Raw genomic sequence first — 16,058 nt, 5'->3', positions numbered from 1 at the left:
ACTGTTGCTGCCATTACTATTATTACTATATACTGTAATATACTACTATTATTATTATACCGGCCTTACCAGCCCTATTTATTATTATTATTATTATTATATATTAAATTATTTTACTTCTAATTACTTTATTTATATTTTTCATTTTATTTTTATATTGTTTATTATCTATTATTACATATTATATTATATATATTATATACTGTACTATTATTATTATTATATACCGTCTAGTCACTATAGCATTGTTGCCATCATATCACCAGTTTAATTATTACCATCATCTTGCCAACCTACCAACTGGTGTTCTTTCTTAACTTAAAAGTGTCCTTGTTCTATTCTGTGTTTTTTTTCTATTGTTGTTTTTATTTATGCTACCTCAGTATTTTATTCTATTGTATTTTATTGTACTTGAATACCGGACTGCTGTGACAACCGAATTTCCCTTCGGGGATGAATAAAGTAATCTATCTATCTATCTATACTATTCTATCCTACATTACAACATATCTATCCAAGATACAGGCCAAGTACTAATCCCAACATAACTCATTCAATGCACTTTTAAAATTAAATTATACAGACGACTCTCAAGCAAAGATTTTAAAATTTTAAAGATTCATTTTTAACTGTTTTTATGACTCATGTACTTGTTTACTGTTCCTCTTGTTTGTCGCTTGGTTGCTGTCTGGCATCTTCTGTATGCTGGTTAGCTGGTGATAAAATTCTTCATAGAGTTATTTTATAGTATAGAATTCATAGCTTGTTGATTTAAAATCTATACATCAAATGGGGAGGATGACAACTTTAAAGTAACAGCAGACATGTACTACAAAATGATACTCTATGTGTGTGTGTGTTAGAGAGAGAGTCAACCAGACGGTGGTACATGTCATATAATACAGGTATGTCAAAAATGTGATAATATATTTGATGAGCCTAAAAATCGGCAATTGTATGGACCATGCAGATCTTTTACCCTACTGCAAATATTTTTAGCAGGCCAAAACATTGTTTTTCATGCACTGGTTAATTCTACGATTTTTTGCCATTTTGCTTCCATAACATGTCATATTTGAGATTGACAAACTATTAGATAATATCTTATTTGCATGTTTAAACATCAAATTTAACAAATATTGTTTTACAAAAAGGAATTGTCTGAATGTAAGTAATTGACTGAGAAAGTTTGCTGGTGATATTTACCAGATTCACCTATAGCTTCTTGCAATCAGTATGGAATTTTACAATGCATATTTTTTTTGTACCGAGCCAGAAATCTGCACTTGAGTAGCACTTACATACACCAAACTTTCCAATTTCATTCCATCTACTCTTTATTCTGAAGGTTTTACAGAGAGCTTTGTTCATATATAATTCATACCGATTTGATACGAGAAAGTTTGAGTCTAATATGTTAACAAAATGAAACAAGGATTTTGAATCTGGCTTTAATGTTTCGTTTTGAAAATGTATGAACATTAGCATGTTTGCGTCATTTGCATTTTAAATGAAATGAATGGAAGTATTTAACTGGAAAGGATTCATGGTTATATCTATTAGTTTAAAATGAAACCCTATTCACCTGTAGTGTTACCTCTTAAATCATTTTTAGAGCAAAAGTGGACACATGACTCTTAAATGATCTTTATTGAAGTAATACAAAGTATAAAAAAGTCTAATGTATAAAATGCCTTTGTTCGGACATGATCTTTATGTCTATAATGAGTATGAGTGATAAAGGTAGCATCCATTGCCAGCAAAGGATCACTATACTGAGCAACAGTCGATTATAAGCTATTTATTTATAGGTGTCCCTAATTAATACTTTCATAAGTGATGTTTATTGCATAGTTTTGGATTTAAATTTATGTTGAAAGCATAAACACTCTCGATCGTCTTCATTCTGCAGTGACTTGGGGATGTCTGGCTGTCTCCACTTTGTATATCGTCTGGTAGCCGTCGTCCCAGGCGTACAGCTGTTTGTCCCCAGGGTGGTAGTGGATGCTGCTGTGGCTGGTGTAGCGTTTTGGGAAGAACAATACCGGACTCTCCCCACTGCAGACGGATAGAACAAAAGAAGAATCACATTAGGCCATCACTTTGAGCTGTTGTATATGCAGAGTATGTGTGACGTTTCCTGTGTCAAGTTTTCCTTTGAATACACATGTGGATGGTTTATTATTAGAACTCATGGTCATGTGAGTATGTAGGCGAAACTGAATCTTAAGAGAGATAAGATATTACTTTATTTATCCCGCAGTGGGGAAATGCAGCAGCTCAAGATACAGACAAATAGATATAGAAAACAGATTAAGAATAAAAAAATATAGACATATATATATATACATACAGATGCATCTCAATAAATTAGAGTTGTTAAATAGGTTAAATAAGTTGTTGGTCTGTCTGTGTGTAATCCAACCTGTGGATGGTGTCATGGATGTCGTAGAGACACTGTATGGTGGAGCGACCTCCGTAGCGTGTGTTGTAGACCACATAAAGGGTTCCACATATTAGGAACGCTCCTTCAGCATCACGGCTTCTACATTGTGTATCCCAGGTATACTCCACTGCCAAACTCCCTGTTATAAAACAGTATTAATATGGACCAGGTTACATTCATCCAACAACAAATATAAAGACATCATCTTTACAAAGTACAGAAATTTAGAAAAGCCTCTGTAACATGGACATATGTAGACTGTAGTTTTGTAATACACATGGTAATTGTATTTATGTTTATAATATTTATATTTATATAGTAATTTACAATATACATGTATAGGTATTTACAATGCAATATAAATTGTTTATAGTATATATATATATATATATATATATAATTGTTTATAATATTTGTATGTGACTATACTGATTATTCATATATATATGTATATAGATATAGAGACCTGTTAAGGGGTAGGACTCGATACGTTTTTTTACTTCTTCCTACTCCCTTTCGAGCTTGCAGAAAGTGTCTGTTTTCTCAATTTTTTTTTTTGCTTTTTTGTTTTGTTTTTTATTTATTCATCTATTAATATTTAAACTTGTTTTTTTAATTTGCTTGCATGTTCGAAATAAAGACAATCAATCAATCAATCAATCAATCAATCAATCAATCAATCAATCAATCAATCAACCAATCAATCAATCAATCAATCAATCAATCCATGCAGAGTAGGTATACAGATGTTGTATTCTCTACCTTTATCCAGTTTGGAGATGACCAGGTTTCCTGCATACTCAGTGTCAGCATGAATGACCCAGAGGCCGAGTTCATCCACAGCCATGTCCAGGTAGGTGTTGGGGTTCAGACTGTAGACTGGGATACGGCCTGCTCCTGGTAGCAGTGTGCTGTCCATCACTGTACCATTCAAAAGTTCCACCTTTGTGTGATGGAAACAGATGGAAATAGAAAAGTTAAAAAATTCTGTCATTATAGTTTTGATCTATTTTCAGTTGTTTTAAACCAAAGAATTGGATCAAACCAGTGGTGGAAGAAGTATTCAGATCCCTTACTTAAGTAAAAGTACAGCTACCACACTTACTCCACTACAAGTAAAAGTCCTACATTCATATTTTACTTAAGTAAAAGTACAAAAGTATCAGCATGAAAATGAACTCAAAGTATCAAAAGTAAAAGTATTCCCTATGCAGAATGGTGCCTCTTGTTTTATACATTGCAAATATATTATTAGATTACTTATATTGATGCATTTATCAATGATGCCAAGGTAGGACTTGTTTAACTACTTGATACACTGTTATGTAGTTTAATTTATAAACATGTGTAATCATTTTAAATTGTTTGATTTCTTCATGTTAAGCAGCTGGCAGCTAAATGTAGTATAAAAAGTACAATATTTGCCTCAAAATGTAGTGAAGTAGAAAGTATAAAGTTACATAAAATGGAAATACCCAAGTAAAGTACAAGTACCTCCAAATTGTACTTAAGTACAGTACTTGAGTAAATGTACTTAGTTTCATTCTACCACTGGATCAGACTAGTGTTAGGCTGTCCATATACACGCTGTTGCTTTTAGCTAAATGGTAATGGCAGAATGCGAACATGCACATAATGAAAATGCCACCATGTGGATATTAAGCCAGTAGTGTTTATCATGTTAATCATCTCAGTTAAGCTTGTTAGCATGCTGTCATTTGCTATTGCCATTGATAACAGCTGAGGCTGATGGGAAGGAATAAGTACATGAATAAGTTCTAAAACCCAGGTATGAGTGAGCATTTTTGCACTTCTTGTTCCCTTATATAAAAGTTGATGGGTTTTTCAGCAAGGTCTCACTCCCAACTCATCAGATACTGTTGCTTCGTCAAGGCCCTTGGCATCAGACATCCATAGTACACCCTTAAGCTTCTGTATGAGATGCACCAGGCTTTCCATTAGCTACAAAGTAAACCCACCATCATTTTTAAACAAATATGATATTGACAGCACCAAGATCCACTTAGGATGGGTGGGAAAAGAAGACACGGAGAAGAGACCGTGCCCCAGATGTAATCCTAAATTAATGTTGTTATTTTGCATCAACTACCGAAATCGTAGTCGTGTGACCATGGTGGGGTTCATGTTACTTCTGGCAGTTGCATTTACAATTCAAGAATCATAAAAGTGGTGTTCATATCTGAATATCATCTTGCTAAAAGACTTAGTATCGTACATCTTTGTCTACAACAGAGCTTATTTCCTGCAATAATGCAAAATTCAGTATGATTCATCTGGGCTTTTTGTCGAGGCAGTCAGTGCAACGCTAACCTCCAAAAAATACATTGTCCCTGCAGCACTTTATATGGCCATAAACCAAAGTATTACTGCAAATGAGAATTTTGACCTGATCATGGTGCTGTATGAAAAGATAGGGGATAATATTCGTCTGTACAAAATTTTGTGGCAATCCATCAAGGAGTTGATATTTCAGACAATGGTTTTTAAAATTAACTTGAAATTAAAAATGTTTTTTTGTATATGGCATTATATTGTAGTTTCAATTGTGTTATTTATCTGTTATATTTTTAACATACCCTTCACCCAGTAAACTTTATGTAGCAAGTACATCTGCTCCAAACCACTGTGAGTATCTTGGGACAAGTCATTTCCCTGGAACTGTCTTTTGGCATGGTCTGCTCACTAACCTCAGCGAACAGAAAATAGGACAAAATCATCAATCCAAAACTAAACTCCTTTGAATCGATATAAAGTCCAGCCAAAAGCTGCACACCAGTTTAACATCAACAACACCAAAGTCTCAATCAGTGAATTGCAATCAGCAGTGACAAACCATTCTCAGCAACTGTTGCCAAGCAATGTGATCCTTCAGTGTGACCGCAGAATGAACTGTTCTATTTAATGTCTTATATTGTACACACATGGTGCAAATCAACAAGGAAATGCACTGATGAGAAACACGAGTACACAATATTAGAATTTGATTTTTTTGCTTGTATCACACACCTTCAGTATCTGGTTGGTAGTGTCTGCCTTGTGGTAGTAGAGGTATCCATTGTAGACCACCTGACCCGTCCCCTGCCAGGGGAAAGGCAGCTCCACCACCCTGACTGGTGCTGTTGTGGTCCTCTCTGTGAAACTCTGCAGAGAAACATACTCCAGCAGGGTGCTGTTACGGATTCCACTGAGCAGGTAGACCTGGAAGAGTTTTGACCAGTTTAGGGTTAGTGATTAAAAGTGAGTTAAAAACTTTTTTTTGCAATTCGGGTTTGATTTTCACTCCTAGTTTAAATACAGTCATGGAAAAAAACATTTGACCACTCCTTTTCTTCAATTTCTTGTTCATTTTAATGCCTGGTACAACTAAAGGTACATTTGTTTGGACAAATATAATGATAACTACAAAAATAGCCAATAAGAGTTATATAATTTAAAAGCTGACATCTAGACATTTTCGAAGGTTTTCTTGATAATAACCAAAATCATTATCAAGAAAACCATGGAAAATGGCTAGATATCAGCTCTTAAATAAATACCAGGTACAAATACCAGTACCAGGCATTAAAATGAACTAGAAATTGAAGAAAACAAGGCTGGTCTAATATTTTTTTCCACGACTGTATAATGATATTGATCTGTGGTATTCATGCTGTTGGCAACTTGCCCTTTTTTCCCTTTTTTTAAAAAACATTTTTTTCCTTGCTGATGAATGTCATTGGGTGCATTACCCCAGAACAGTACAATTAAATTAGATCCAGCAGCCCCACCCAGAGAAAGATAAGCACAGTCTGCTGCCCAGCTGTCCCTCCAACTGTAAACAGTCTTTTATTATTGTAGTTATGTCATCTTTGAAAAGACCAGACCTTTGCTGATCCTTCCGAGGGGTCCTTGAACCAGGAACCGTAGGCGTCTCCTGCCCTCTTCACAATCTTGAGAGACTTGATTTGACTCAGGGCTGTGCTGCAGTCTGTGGCATTGGAGAGAAGACTGAATGAAGTGTATCACAATGTCCCGTTCAGTACACTTTGTAATTGTTCTTTTCTTTTATCTCTTTGCTTCTACTGACTTAACAGACTCAACAGATAAAGGTTGTAATCTTTGTCAGTGCCACTCATGGACTGTATGAAAGTGCAGAAATGCTTTCAATGGCCACTGGGGGGCAACACAGACTCCATAAGTTGCAAAAATAAGTCTGATTGTATAGTCTAATGAGATTGTATAGACATCTATGAGAAATTACCCTTCTTCTCATTTGGTTTATTACTTCAGTAAACATTTTTCTAATGAGTTCATGGTCTCAATTTAAGTCTTCTTCAATATAGTATGATAGTAATTTTGTATAATGATGGTCCCATTAAGAGGAAAATAGGTGATAAAGCGAAGGGTATGCTTTAAGGAATGGCGAACTTGTGATTGACAAGTCGCTGCCACAGTGACAGTGTCAGGATTGCAACTTGGTAATGAATATCTATGGTCTTATGTCTATTGTTCATTAATTGTAACATTTTGGTTGCTTAAATTACTTGTTTGGCCATCATTTGTACTAAAAGACACTGTTTATTTTTCCTGTTATATACATTAGGGCACGTTTCCATTAGGTACTTTTCCCTCTAGTGAGTTGCTATGGGTGTTGCTTGGGAGAGAGGATCCGCCCAACTTCACCGGTTAGCGGCTCACATAGCGGCTCAGACAGTACCTGCCTCGGGTAGGTACTTTTCTGAGCCGCTACTAACTAATCAATGCTGATTGGATATGGTTTAGACGGGATATGACGTGAGTAGAACTCGACACAACCACAACATAACAGCGCCATTGTTAAAAGAAATAAGCAGAGCAGACTGAGACAAGAGAATTGAGAACGAGAAACCAAAAAAGAGAGAAGATGATATAAAGGAAAAAGAATGTCTCGACTGTTTGGACTTGCCGTGTCTGCCTGTTTTCAGCGTTGCGTCACTGACGTCACGGTCAAAATTGTCAGTGAATAATCACGTAAGTCTCGCAGAACTATTTACATCACATTTGAACTCCGTTGGTTAGCCGCTACAAAAGTACCTGTATGGGAACAGAGGCTGAGGGGAACTAACTAGTGGGCGCTTTCCAAAAAATACTCAAAAAGTGCTCAATGGAAACATGCCTAATATGTTTTGGTAAATGGTAAGCACTTATATAGCGCTTTTATCCAAAGCGCTTCACACTACAGACTGTGGACATTCACCCGGTCACACTCACATTCATACTGGTGGTCGAGGCTACCCTAAACGGTGCCAACTGCCACCATTGGGAATTCATTCACACACCGTTGGACGCAGCATCGGGAGCCATTTGGGGTTCAGTATCTTGCCCAAGGATACTTCGACATGTAGGCTGCCATTGTAAGGGAGCGAACCACCAACCCCCCGATCAGTGGGTGACCACTCTACCAACTGAGTCATAGCCAAAATTAGCAGTCCAATTAATATCACAGTTTTCATGGCATACGGAAACAACTTGCAAACCATGCTAGCTACTGTTAGCATTAGCAGGTAACATAACATTTGGTAACCACCCTGCCATCCAAATACACACACACACACACACACACACACACACACACACACACACACACACACTGTACCAGCCCACTTCCTACCATTGTCCACTAGGATCTTGGCTTTGTTTTTGAGCAGGTCCAGCTCAGCAGCCTTTATCTGTTGTTCCAGCAGTGCCTCTTCCATCTCGATGTCAGTCTGGGTGGGGATCTTGTTTTCAAGATACTCCAACTCTCTCTCCACCCGCTCTACACGTGAAGACACACTGTCCACCTGGTTCTTCACCTCTGATCTACAGAGCAGAACAGTTTAATTCTCACAGTTCTCACCAACCTACGTAAAGTACGTAACTACTCTAGTTCATTAAGGCAGTAGATTTTCAGATAGACTTACCTCAGAGCATTTAGAGTGGACACATAACCTCTGACTTCAGAGGAAATGTCATAGGTCTTCTGGGTGACAGTCACTGTCTTTTGCTCGCATTGATTCAGACGCTCCTGATGTCATTGACACAGAAAAATTGTTATTGTGTAGTCATAATCTAAAATCTGTAAAATAATATATTGTTATTAGTCTCACTAAATGTAATGGTGAAGAAGAATATGGTGTACAACTAAAGTACAAATGTGTCAAAAGTGTACTTAAGTACAGTACTTAAGTAAATGGACTGAGTTACAGTCCACCACTGGTTACTGTAGGGTCCCAGTTAATTCTTGTTGAACAGACAAGTTACACAAAGTGTTTTACAAAGTTCAGTCTTAGCCTGAGGCACCACAACTACTTGGTTTGGAAGAAGATCATGGTTTAAGATTTTGCTTTGGTAAGTATGATTGTAACGTAACATTACGTAACTTGCTTATAATTTATTACATTACATGAGTTAAAGGGGTGTAGGTAATGAAAAATAACTTTCACATGAGACGCGTATGGCAATCCCCTGGTTCAAAGTAATTTATAACTGGGAGAATTAGCCCAATTCTAACCCTTCAGGGCTTTCTGCCAGAGTGTCAAAGTACACACATGCAGGAGCTCCATCCATCTATCCATCCATCTCCTACTTTCTCTTTCTCTCTCTATCTTTTCCTCTCTCCATCTATCTATTTCTCTTCCTCTCTACACTCCAAAAAAATCTAAAAACAAGATAAAAACACAAAATCTGAGGGAAATGATCTTGCTGCATAGACAGATAATTTCTTGTTATAAGAGTTAATTTCTTATTTCAAGCGTACAGCATGCTTATTTCTAGATTTAACAATTAATTAATTTTCTTAATATTTAGAAATCTTGTCAAGTGAAATTATCTGTCCATGCAGCAAGATAATTATACACCCCCTTTTTGCAGTGTATCTATCTTCCTCTCTCTTTCCCTCTCTCTTCCCCCTATCTATCTATCTATCTATCTATCTATCTATCTATCTATCTATCTATCTATCTATCTATCTATCTATCTATCTATCTATCTATCTATCTATCTATCTATCTATCTATCTATCTATCTATCTATCTATCTATCTATCCATCCATCCATCCATCCATCCATCCATTTGTCTGTCCATGTTAACATATTCTGTAACTCATCTTAAGGTCTGATGTTTCTAACTGTGAGGATGGAGCTCATAGTGCTCTGATGTCTCCTGACAGCTGCAGCCACCTAATGTCACAAAAAGTTCAGCAAACACCTACCTCCATCTGAGAAAGTCTCCTCTCCAGGTACTGGATTATAAAGGTATCCTGAGAGGAACCTTGGCCCAGGACTGAACCCACAGTCACATAGAGAGACAGGAGAAGGAAAGGAACCACTCTGCCTGACATCATTACTTCGGTCGACAAGTCACAGCTAAAACTCCTGCTGCTGCAGTAACAGCTTCTCTGTGTGTGAGAAGTCGGTGAGAGCGTTTCCTGTATGTTCTCCTGCAGAGCACAGCCCACTCAAACCACACTGAAAATCAGCCAAAGGAAAAAAGGATCAATCCATATGGCTTCAGTCTCAGTTTAAAAAACTGAGTTGAAAGAAACCATTAATGGTGCTTTAATGCCTGAATATTCTTCTTTTTTCTCTCCTGTAAGCGTTTCAGTCCAGTGACAGTTGCAGCTCCAGAATGTTCTGTCTTGTTTCTCTAAACAGTTGTTGCTCCAGTGGAGCCAAGTGCGCCTCACCCACAGTCCCTCCCAGCCCCTCTCTCTCTCTCTCCCAGTCTCTCTCTTCACCTTTCTGGAGCTGAGGTATGAGAAAGAAAGCCAAAAGAGAGTGAGTGAGAGAGAGAGAGAGAGAGAGAGAGAGAGAGAGAGAGAGAGAGAGAGAGAGAGAGAAAGAGAGAGAGAGAGAGAGAGAGAGAGAGAGAGAGAGAGAGAACACTAGAATTAACCAATACAGTTCATGCCCTTCTTTTCGATCCTGCATTTTTGTATTGTAATACTCTCCAGATGGCTCACTGACACGTCCTCAGTTCACACAGAGAGCAACAAGTTGTTAACTAAGCTGTATACAAGAACTGAATCAGTACTACACACACACACTTGGTCATATTTACATGCGAAAACCTACCTATAACACACTAAAACTTCACAAGACGAGTATTTGGATTATCTTGCGAGACACAAAGGGTGTTTCCACTGGCAGGATTATAGGCTTTATTTTGACATGATATTATATCGCCACAAAGCAAATATTTTATGTCTGCCTTGTACTTTATTTGCTCCTAATTCTAGACTATATTGTGAAAGACATGTTATTATCTAATATCACCATAGCCTCCCAAAGCAGCGATTAGTTTGAGTGGGGAGACTGAAGGCTTAACTAGTCTCAATAGAGATATGTTAAAATAGAAACTGAACACACTTGACTATAGAATGTAAGTCTGAAGATTCTGGCAGTGTGGATTGTGGCCTTATTACCATTTGTGGTGATCCAGATGATACTCTGACTGATTTAGGTCCAAAAAGTTGTCACTGCCATTATAGATAATTCCTGGTTTGCTGCTGTTGGATGACAGCTTTAATCTCCATCTGGTTCTTTTTAGAGCCACCTGGGTCTGTTTCCTGGGCTTTCTTGTTATGACAGACAACATCTGGTTGTCAGCTTTCAGCACTGTACTAGATCTGGTGCATATCAAACACAGAGCTTTGCTTAGAGAAGCAACTTTATGTGAACAGGGCAAGGATAATAGAGGATAAGACAAAGCAACATACAATATTCCCCATTATTTTACATTTACTGTTGTGATCTTTAGTATCCTATCTTTTGTCACCAGGACTGTGCATTTTACCAGGTTTCTCCATTAGATGGAGCCACATCACAAGAAGAATACTACTACATATCACCATATCTGGTGGAAGAAGTATTCACATCCCTTATTTAACCTTCCTGTTATGTTAATTTCTCAGGAACAGCAATATCATTCTTGGGTAAATTTCACCCGGGGCATGTTTAATTATCCAAAAGTGTCAGAAACTAAACAATCCCAATAAACATTGTTTCTATTTCATTAATAACTCTATTACTAACCATTTCAATCAGTAGTTAGTGCAATTGTGTTCTTTACCTCTCACAGATCATGGTTTAATAAGGATAACTCACTCGTTTTTTCATAAAAAATGCATTTTAAAACTTTTTTTTTATGTACATTGGAAAGATCTACATATAAAATACAATGGTTTTACATTTTTAATTTTTTTGTTTTTATGAAAAAAATACTTTAAACTATTTTTTTAAACTTTGAAATGGGTCAATTTTACCCACAACACAACAAGAGGGTTAAGTAAAGTACTAAGACAACACTGTGAAATGACTACACTACAAGTAAAAGTCCCGCATTCATATTGTAAGTAAAAGTACAAAAGTATCAACATCAAAGTGTAATTAAAGTATCAAAAGTAAAAGTATTCCCCACTCAGATTGTTTTATATATTCCAAATATATTATTAGTTTATTAATATTGATGCATTTATTATTGACGTCAAGGTTGGGCTTATTTAACTACTTAATCCACTGCTTTTTAACATGTGTAATCATTCAAAGTTACATATGGAAATACCCAAGTAAACTACAAATACCTTTGTGTTTAAATGGGATCTTGGTTTATGCTAAATACATAATAAATACATGATAAATATTGTAATGCTGCCTGCTGTTAGTGCTGTTTCAGGTCTTGATGTAATGAGTAAAAAAGTGCCACTGCTGCGAGACAAATGTGGTCACAGTGTCCTGAGATGTGAATCATCCTCCTCAAAATACAACACAATGAGTTGTTTGTATAGCAGCGTATTACAACCCATATTTATGTTTGCAGTTAGCAGAACGTCTCGTTGGCGTAGTAATTATGAAGGACACCAAAGCAACAGTAATGACGCGCCTTGTAGCAAAGGATACTGATCATAACAAATGACAAGGTTCACTTAGGGAGGGAGGAAAAGTGGTGGTGGATGTGTCAAATAAACACAGATGTAAATAATGGTGTTTTAAGCAAAGTTTACTTCAGTGCATCACGCTTTCCGTCACTAATGTTATTACCTCACTTCCAGCAGTTATGTGCATTATCTTACTCCTAAAGCTATCTTTTGTAATACTCACCATGTACTTATTGCACTTACATTAAGCATGGTCTTTTGTTGACAGAACCAAAACTTTGACTGAATCACAATGCTGATGGCATGTTTAAAAGGTAAACCATCATTCATTATCCTTAACCACTTATACACACTCAGGTCGTGGGGGGCTGTAGCCTTGTAGAACCTGATAATGTAATAAATTCCTGATAATGTAATAACCCCGATAATGTTATAAAAATCTGCACTTGAGTCCATTGAAAATGTAAACTTCCTGATAATGTAATAAAGTGCATTTCCCAATAATGTAATAAAGTATAACATTAATGGGAAGTTATTACATTATCAGGTTAGCCTTCATTTTGCAAGTCCTGATAATGTAATAATTCCCCAATATTGTAATAATTTAACAGCAGACCACCCATTACTTGGGTTCAAGTGGTGATACTGTGTAGGCAACACTAGCTCAAGAGCTCTAGCGCCACCAACAGGTCAAAGTTGAATGTTTATTAACATTTGACCCGTTCATCCGTTTTTCACAAACAAAGTATCCATGACACACGAATGCATTCAACAGCTTCTTGAAATCTAAATGTGCTTGGTGTTATACTTTATTATATTATTGGTAAAAAGTGTATTACATTATTGGGAAATGCACTTAATTACATTATCAGGAAGTTATTACATTATCAGTTTTAATTACATTTTCAATGGACTCAAGTGCAGATTTTTATTACATTATCGGAGTTATTACATTATCGGGAATTTGTTACATTATCAGGTTTTACAAGCCTATCCCAGCTGACACTGGGCAAGAGCCGGGGTACACCTGGACAGATTGCCAGACTATCACAGGGACGACACATAGAGACAAACAATCACACTGGCTGTATCCCAAAGTCAAGGAAATTCAAACAGCTGAGTTTGAAGGATACTACATCATTGACATCCGCCAAAGGACTGTCCCAATGTCCAGGATCCTCCGGAGGACAGAGTCCTTCTTTTGCCCAAATTCCAAGGATGCATGTGTGTATCCTCCGTGCGCCCCGAGTACCCATAAAGCCTTGCGCACAGCTGTCTACCGGGAGATTTAGAAATGGTGAGCAAAGAAACAGCGACACTGGCGGCGCAATATGAATTTAAATATAGTATTTTCAGTTTATGCTGGATATTTGTTATCACAACTTATATGTTATTACAAAACTTGTATTCAAAGTCAAGCAAAAACATATGCATAAAGAGATGCCAGTGTCGTCAGATGACGATTTACTATGTGTAAAGTATATATAGCTATGCCATTCAGAAAGTTATACATTTGTTTATTGTGTTAACAGACTGACAGTCCGCTATCATCAGTTATTGTTATTTATAAATAACTGTAATTGTACTGTACTGTAAAATAAAATTAAAAAATCACAGAACACATTTCCATCAGGATCAGTGAAATATTCAGGCTGAATCCACTTTGTGGCTTTTACTTGCTAAATTGTGGAGATTCAACCTTAGAGGATCTTCTTCCATTTTCACAAATATGTGCTGATGCCAAATCCACATCCAGGTTGTGAACTGATTTTGAAAATGCAGCGCTGAATTTAAGCAGAACGTCCAATTATGCAATGACGCAGGCTGTTCCATTTGTGTGTTATAGCGGTGATAGGAAGGATTCTGGCCTTGCCTCTGGAGGCGACCGGTGACCCTCTTTGCTGCGAGGCAAGAGTGCTAACCACTACACCACCATGTATGTATTTAAGTATTTTGATGTTGGATGCTATCTTGGATAATTTTAGAAATGCTCCCGTCTATTGCATTAGAGCAACATATGGGGTCCTATAGTGTGGAGGAGTTGTGCATTTTGACTGTTCCCTGGTTGTATTTCATTTACCCCAATACAGAGCATTGGTGTTTAGAGAGTACGTACCTGTTGAAAGGTAAGGTAAGTTAAGGATTTTGTCTTGTTATATCTGATCAAATTACTCTTAACCACAACTTTGTAATGCTGCACACTACACACACACACACACACACACACACACACACACACACACACACAATGAGATGTAACCTCATGAAAGATTCATTATAATTTGTGGAAGAGACCTATAAAATATCCATAGAGTCTCAGCAAGACATCCGATTGGGTTCACTTTCAGGACTGACAGCAATAATCCCAAGAGCTTTCTCTCTCTGTGTGTGTGTGTGTGTGTGTGTGTGTGTGCAGTTGGATGGAAGGGTTTCTACTTGAGTCTGTACCTATGAGCATGAATACAATATGTGTCCATGTTTGCTCATATTTACTTCTGTATTCCCGTTTGTTTTTCTTTGAGTGCGTGTTTGTGTGAGTGTGTGTGTGTGTGTGTGTGTGTGTGTACATTTTTAACCTATGTTTATATGGATGCCATTCAGTTTGATTATGCATGTTTTTATGTAATATGTACTGTACTGCAAATGTGTTTACTGTTATGATGAGGTCATGGTAGTACATGTGTTTACATTTATGAAAGTGTATTTGTGTGGATGTAATTGGATGTGTGTGTGTGTGTGTGTGTGTTTGTTTGAGTGAGTGATTTCTTGGGAATCTGACATCATCACTGACCTTTCCTGCCAGTCTTTGTTTCTGGCAGATGATGAGGTTTTAATGCCAGCTGACTCTGTAGAGGTTGAATGGTGTGGAGGACAGAAAGTGGAAAAAAGACACAGTCACTCACACTCAATTACTCGTCCTGTAACAAGAAACAGAAACCAAAAAGGAGAAATCATACAACAGTCTTTACAATACAAATGTACCTCTTTTCTCACCTGGCATAAGTCTTTCATCGAGGTCATCAAGTAATTAAATGAGGTTTTCAGTGTCACAATTGGGAATTTCTGCATTTTTTAAAACAAGCAAGAGTTAACAATAAATATGCACAGAATGGAGTGTAAATATACAGAGGTTTGGTGGTGGTTTAGTTGACAAAACAGAAATTTGAAAGAGGTGCTTACTACTACATGAACATGGTGTTGAAAGATATGATTTCGCTGTTTATATGGATGTTTTTATCTAAAACGTACTAATGCAGATTTGTTCACTGTTATGATGAAGCCAAGGATAAGGTGAGAAAAAAACAGAAATGTATGAGAAATATATATTTTCATAATAGCACCCCCTTTTGGGTGTTAATTCGACAGTTCCTGTTCCCTTCTATGCAGATGGACACCTTATATCAATGCAGTTAATCAAATCTTGCACAAAGCAGTAATGTCAGCGTTCTGTCAGCAGCTACACAAACAAAAGTGAAGCCAAAGCTTTTAGCCTACATTCTTTGTAATGGCCAGCAGCCCACAACCAACCACTGGTTGCAAAAAAAGAAGTCCAATTGTATAGAAATCGATGAGAAAATGCATTTCCGAGAGAGATAATAGTCTCAGTTGCTAGTTTCAAGTTTTCTTCAATACAGCATGATGTTCATTTTTCCAAACTATGGTCCCATATAGAGTAAAATAGACGATAAAGCAGGGTTTACTTTTGGGCGTGGCCA

General features: G+C 36.9%; 1 protein-coding gene and 1 long non-coding RNA gene across 2 annotated transcripts; both read right to left on the bottom strand.

Moving 5' to 3' along the window:
• Nucleotides 1-1,631: 1,631 nt before the first annotated feature.
• On the bottom strand, nt 1,632-10,136 carry olfml1 (olfactomedin-like 1). The gene is made up of 8 exons (XM_059335495.1): nt 9,679-10,136; nt 8,389-8,492; nt 8,097-8,287; nt 6,331-6,434; nt 5,474-5,665; nt 3,209-3,389; nt 2,426-2,585; nt 1,632-2,058 (listed from the first exon to the last, which is right to left on the bottom strand). The coding sequence occupies exons 1-8, from the start codon at nt 9,808-9,810 to the stop codon at nt 1,902-1,904; spliced, it is 1,221 nt and encodes a 406-aa protein (XP_059191478.1). The 5' UTR covers nt 9,811-10,136; the 3' UTR covers nt 1,632-1,901.
• A 39-nt stretch (nt 10,137-10,175) lies between these two features.
• LOC131973488 (uncharacterized) lies at nt 10,176-15,766 on the bottom strand. The gene is made up of 3 exons (XR_009394571.1): nt 15,337-15,766; nt 15,134-15,188; nt 10,176-10,213 (listed from the first exon to the last, which is right to left on the bottom strand). It is a non-coding gene; the product is annotated as an uncharacterized LOC131973488 (long non-coding RNA).
• Nucleotides 15,767-16,058: the final 292 nt, after the last annotated feature.

Source organism: Centropristis striata, chromosome 6 (assembly GCF_030273125.1).
Source record: "Centropristis striata isolate RG_2023a ecotype Rhode Island chromosome 6, C.striata_1.0, whole genome shotgun sequence".
NCBI lineage: Eukaryota > Metazoa > Chordata > Actinopteri > Perciformes > Serranidae > Centropristis > Centropristis striata.
Note: the sequence above shows the minus strand (reverse complement) of the source record. Positions and strands in the feature narration are given on the sequence as shown.

What these genes read in the sequence shown, in the direction of transcription:
- olfml1 (XM_059335495.1), bottom strand. Translation starts at nt 9,810, where the DNA reads ATGATGTCAGGCAGAGTGGTTCCTTTCCTTCTCCTGTCTCTCTATGTG. An exon ending in CTACCAACCAGATACTGAAG is followed by an intron (nt 3,390 to 5,473) that starts GTGTGTGATACA and finishes CATCACACAAAG; the next exon opens with GTGGAACTTTTGAATGGTAC. An exon ending in CATCTCCAAACTGGATAAAG is followed by an intron (nt 2,586 to 3,208) that starts GTAGAGAATACA and finishes GTTTTATAACAG; the next exon opens with GGAGTTTGGCAGTGGAGTAT.